General features: G+C 35.2%; 1 protein-coding gene across 1 annotated transcript in view; it reads left to right on the forward strand.

Annotated features, from left to right (window-relative positions):
• Positions 1 to 5,525, forward strand: part of UGCG (UDP-glucose ceramide glucosyltransferase) — a 29,937-nt gene extending 24,412 nt beyond the window's left edge. The window contains exons 6-9 of the mRNA XM_050329356.1: positions 578 to 756; positions 1,025 to 1,111; positions 1,521 to 1,710; positions 3,061 to 5,525. Coding sequence (XP_050185313.1) covers positions 578 to 756; positions 1,025 to 1,111; positions 1,521 to 1,710; positions 3,061 to 3,231 — 627 coding nt within the window. The 3' untranslated portion in view covers positions 3,232 to 5,525. The remainder of the gene's footprint in view (positions 1 to 577; positions 757 to 1,024; positions 1,112 to 1,520; positions 1,711 to 3,060) is intronic.
• The last annotated feature ends 475 nt before the right edge of the window (positions 5,526 to 6,000 follow it).

Genomic DNA, 6,000 nt, shown 5'->3' on the forward strand with positions numbered 1-6,000 from the left:
AACCACAGCACTGTAGTAGCTACTGAGAAGAAATTAATTCTACCCCAGCTGAATCACAGTTTGAGTTTTTTCACTATTCCTGTTTGCAAGTATGCTAAGTAAACGAATTTCCCCTGCTTCTGTAGAACCACATAGTAAGTTTCTAAGAACATGTATGCAGTAATGCAATTAATTTTCACAAGAGGAAGGAGAGAACCTGTCTGTTGGCTATCACCAGATAATACAATAATCCTAGTGATTAGTCCATTACTTAATGGTTTTTTAATATGTATATATTCCCTGAGAACAACCTCAGTCAATTAGAAATTAAATACCAAATGAGGTGCAGTAGTTCAATATGTGAATTTAAAACCTCATAGATTTGTAAAAACACAGACAATACCACTAATAGATTTCTCAGATATGATGATACACTAGAATGTGGAAGATTCTTAGAATGGTGGTAAAGATCTTTCCAAATACACCTTCATAATTGGCCACGTCTAGCACTTTTATCCTGCAAATGTGTTCAGAGCAAGAGTTGTCAGTAAGTAGTACTTAGATACAGAGCTTTAAATGCCTATTGTTGTTTTGGCAGGTTTATTTTGGAACTTCTCATCCAAGGTCGTATATTTCAGCCAACTTGACTGGCTTTAAGTGTGTAACAGGAATGTCATGCTTGATGAGGAAGGATGTCTTGGACCAAGCTGGAGGACTGATAGCTTTTGCACAGTATATTGCTGAAGATTATTTTATGGCCAAAGCTATAGCTGACCGGTAAGATGACTCTGAACTTAGCTTGTTGCTTTAAATGCAGTTTCCTTTAGAGAAAAGTTTTTGAGAACTTGGTTTAAGTATTTGGGGTTTTGTCCAGTGAAGACTCTTGATACAAAACACTTTTTTTCCCCCCTATATCCATTGTAATAATATGGTACAAATGCCAAAGAAACTTTTCAAGTCTAATAAAATTCTTTTGTGTTTGTTATGTTACTGGTTTTTGCATCTCTTATTTGCACATTTTTATAATAACTAATTCCTTTTTCAGGGGATGGAAATTTGCAATGGCCACACAAGTTGCAATGCAAAACTCTGGCTCATATTCTATTTCTCAGTTTCAGTCCAGAATGATCAGGTAAAATTTTAATCTTTACTTCTTTTCCCACCCATCCCAGTCACATGCTTCTGATGGCAATGAGCTGATAATGAAATACATTTTCCAAGCTGATTTGATCTAATGCCCAGTATACTAACGTTCAATGCACAGCTCTGTCTTAGTGCTGGGAGAGAGGCACTAACTGTGCACAGGAATACGACTAACACAAGTATTTAAAAAAAAAATTAAAGCCCCCAACCCCCAGTACCTTTTGAATGCTATCTGCAGTGTCTTTGGAAGGGAGAGTTTTTGCAGTATTTTATTTGGAGGTGTAAATTAAATGAGGTTAACATTTTCAGAAGATACCGTGATGGCTCATTTTATGATGTGGGGGAGGAGGACATAATGAATAACATGAAATCAGAACTGCTTTTTTTGTCTTTCCTAGGTGGGCCAAACTACGAATTAATATGTTGCCTGCCACAATAATTTGTGAGCCAATCTCAGAGTGCTTTGTTGCCAGTCTAGTTATTGGATGGGCAGCTCATCATGTGTTTAGATGGGATATAATGGTATTTTTCATGTGTCACTGCTTGGCCTGGTTTATATTTGACTACATTCAACTAAGAGGTGTTCAGGTATGTAACTTCATTTTCTTTGGAGGTTATTAAAGTTACTATTGCCATCTACTTTAGTAAAAAGCTAAGACTAATTACAGCAATAAAATAATTCTCTTGACATCAAGGAAATTACAGGTCAAATCCTGTTACTTCTCGGTCTTCCAGCTTTATTTATGGTAACATGAAGTGGAGCAAGTGTGCTTGGTTGCAGTTTGGTATTCTGTATGCACTCACCTCTGGGCAGGCTCTGAAAGTTTGTCTCTCCTCCTAATCTTCATGTTTCCAGTCTGCTCTATCTAGGCATATTCAGAAGTTTTAAGCTCTTTTAACAGTATAAGAGCAGCAACTGTGAGATTTTGTTTTCTTTTTGTCTTAGTTGTTACATAGTCTAATATGTATTGAGGTGTGTATGTACTCTTAAGTATCTTTTCCACTCTATTTTGGCAATAATGGATCTAGAGGACAGCTGTAGCCTACTTGTAAAAATAAAATCCTCCCATTATTAGGAGTGAGGCTTTGAAAAAACTGTTATCATAGACAGATGTCACAAATCAGAACAGCATTTGTTCTCCTAATGCTGGAGAAAATATTTAGACTATTTTCTGTTGTGACCATGTTGCATTACAAATCAAATCTATAATTACTTGTGTATGCAAACTTACCAAAACAATTATCATACTGCAAAATATTATTTTGGTAGTCGTAACACATGGTGGAAATAATAAAAAAGTAAAGGTGTGTGTTGATTCTGTAGGACTCCACAAGGTCTAATAGTCACCTTTTGATTACTCTTTTCATCATGAGCAGCATGTAAAAGATCATTATGCCTACTCTTCCTCTTCTGAAGCCTCCTTAATTTCAAGCTCTGCATGTAGCTGGAAGTTCTCAAAGGAGCAGAAAATATCAAGAGGCTATAAGCCTTTTTTCACAATCCCACACTTCCTATGCAATAGACCAAAGACTTTATATGAATTTCATTCCTCTGGGAACATGCAAGAATGGTCTGTATAGATGCTGGAGTCTGTGGCAAAAACCTGGTGTCTCTGCTTGAACACAGTTTTATAAGCTTAAGAGCTTATAAAAGCTTCAAAAATGTGCAATTGTCACACTTTTCATTGCCTGTTGCTCTATGTATAGGTCCCTTTTTCAAACTTCATGGGTCATTCTGTCAAGTTCCTAAGGTTTAATATGGGTAATCATATCTTGTAGAAGAAAATGTTCTTGGTTTTTAAAGAAAACCGCTACTGATATATTAATCTGCGTAGTAAACTTTAGAAGACATTTATCTGTAACAAATATTTTAAATTACCCTAAAGTTTCTCTTGAATAACCAGTATGTTTAAATACTTTTTTTTTTTATATTTCTAGGGTGGTGCTCTCTGTTTTTCAAAACTTGATTATGCAGTAGCTTGGTTCATCAGAGAATCCATGACAATTTATATTTTCCTCTCTGCTTTGTGGGACCCCACTATTAGCTGGAGGACAGGACGCTACAGATTACGTTGTGGAGGCACTGCAGAAGAAATTCTTGACGTATAGCCACACATTTGTAACTGTGAATGTCAAAAGAGAAGGGGGAAAGAAAAGTATTATAAATTGTTTATATACTTTTAAGAAAATCTACCTTCATTAGTTTTATTACTTGTATGTTTGGTATCTGTTCTTTAATTTATTTTTGCATGGCACTTGCATCTGTGAAAATACATCTGTAGTCTTGGCCAAATGGTACCTTGCTCCTCTGTACAAATAGAAATGGAGAGAATTGGTCCTGACATCTAGTTTCTGTAAGAATGCTCTGCAGTAAACTTTTTTTTTTTTTTAAAAGTATCCTCCTGGATGTGAACAGCTTCTTACTCCATGGTGTGTTAGCCTAGCAAATCTAAGGTGCACAGAGCAATTTTCCAGCTGGATTGCACAAGGTTGTACCTAGTAAAAGCACAGAGGTACAGCTGATTTTTGTTTTATCCCACTAAATTGAGCTAGTAATGGGACCTTGGGAAAGAAGCTCTGAAATGCTTTATGCCTACCTCTTGTAGTTGCTGCAGAACAATATGAATAGAAAGGTAAAACTGCTTTGCAAAAACAAACTAAAGCTGGAGTCTTGTGTATATATGTCCTATATGTATATGGGAAATACTTTAATCATTGCAGTGAACCAAAAGTGGACTGGGTTTGATAGAGTTGGAAGGAATTACTGGTCAGGCATGTATTGTGGGCATCTTTTGGCCAAGTCTGATCTGGTTCTGTCTTGAACCTTGTTAAGCACTGTGCTGTAACTAGCCAAGCTGATCCCCTCAATATTTCCATCCTTTTTTAAGGGGTGTTTGTTTTTTCCCTGTGAATGAATGCATTTACTGGGGGGGAAATGGTTGTGTGTGTGTAGGGGGGTGTGTGGGGACACATAATAGGGGATAGAAGGGAGCAGAAATACATTTCAGAAACATTTCACACATGAGCTATTTTCTTACACAATGTCTTAAGAATGTAATTTCATGATGCAGGTATTTACTATCTTTTTAAAGTGAACATACATACTATATACTAGTCATAATTAAGTATTCAATTGCAGTAGATATTGTGAATATATTAAAGGGCCGGGTGAGTTTGCTGTTACTGATTAAACTGTAGTCTTAATTTAGATATCAAACTAAGTCTACTCTTGGCTTTTTGCCTTCTACTGTTAGTCTAGCCTTTAAATTGGACTTCTGTATTCCAGTGGTATGACTAAAAGGACTAGATTATAATGCATGCCATGTTTTTCCCCCCTCTCTGTTCCCTGTACCTTTTGGTTTTCAACCTCATTGTGAAACTTCCAGATTTGTGGTGAACTGGACTTGTTTTCTTTAAACACTTTTAAATTAAAAAACCCACAGTGAAGCTAGAGAAGAATGTTGCATAAGCCTTTTGTTTTCATAATTGTATTTATGCTGCTTTACTTTTCTTCATATGGAATAGCTTATTGTCACTATGAATGTGAGCTGCTAATTACAAGGTTACATCAACAAAGCAGCTTTTAAAGTTGGAGGATGATGTGTAGCATATTAGCAATAATGACATGTATTTATAAAAATGAACTTTTTACCTTACTGAGCCAATCCCTTAGCCATCATATGGTACACAAGTATAATATGTATGTGTGTGCTGTAAAACATACTCTGGGCCAAGATGCTTTATCCACCTTAATATCTCTTTTGCCTTATGATAACATGGAACTTTTTTAATGGGCATTTCTGTATGAACAAAGGCTTGTGATGCATGCTTCATTCTTTTCATGTGAATCAGGAAGAAGTGCTTTTCCTGAGGAAAGTTGCACACTGAAAGCTAGTCTAGTTGTGACCCACAAAAACATTCTTCTTTTGATATTGTTTTTGACATAGTTGAATTTTACTGACAATGTTTGTATCTTCATTTGTTTCATGAAGTTTGATGCCATTCATTGCACTGCTAAAGTGAAGCTTAGCTTGCTACTTAGCTTTATGCTGATTTCTATGCAGGCAATGGAACAGAACCAAAAAAAAAAAGGCTGAACAGACTTCCTTTTAAAAAAAACTAGGTGGGGATAATTGTTTTACAGGTGCTTTGGTGTTAGTAGAGCCATCTTTGGCTATGAAAAATAAAGCTTCACTTAAGCAAATGGTTTCATTTGGATATTTGGTTGATGAAATAGAAACCAGCACTGTCAAATGTTGTAGAAGATGCTGCAACAGTACTTCTAAAAGTTATAAACAGCTAATGTAAAGTTGTGTTGATCTACAGATGTGTAGAATACACCATGTTTATTTAAAATAATTGTCTTGTTTTTTCTTTTATTTAAAAATAAATTTGTAATACAATCTCTTTGGACTACAGGTTTTTTTTTCCTTTGTACAATGATGCTGTGACAGCTTTAAGTATTTATGGTAGTTTTAATTGATTTAATTTCTAATTAGACTTTTCAGCAACAAATATACCTGTATTTTGTTTTGAGGTTTTTTTATAGCTGTACTATCTCTTTTGGATTTTATATTTGGCTGAAATTACCTCACATGTGCCTAAATCTGATTTTGAGTTATCGTTAATTTTTTAGAATAACTTTAGTGTATAAAATCTTCACAAACCTCACAGAGTAGTTTTCTGTCTATTGTAACTAGTCTGTCTAGATTAAGATTTTAGAGATGACACACATTGACATCTAGAAGTACTATTGATCCTTTGCTTTTAGGTACACTACCAAGAAAACATTTTGCACTTGCTTTACCATCTGACTTAGCTTTTTTTCTTTTTATCTCTTCCCTAGCCTTTATGAAGATTTTCATGTGAAACTTAGTA

This window comes from Myiozetetes cayanensis, unplaced genomic scaffold (genome assembly GCF_022539395.1).
Source record: "Myiozetetes cayanensis isolate MyiCay16 unplaced genomic scaffold, myiCay2020 scf4, whole genome shotgun sequence".
Taxonomy (NCBI): Eukaryota; Metazoa; Chordata; class Aves; order Passeriformes; family Tyrannidae; genus Myiozetetes; species Myiozetetes cayanensis.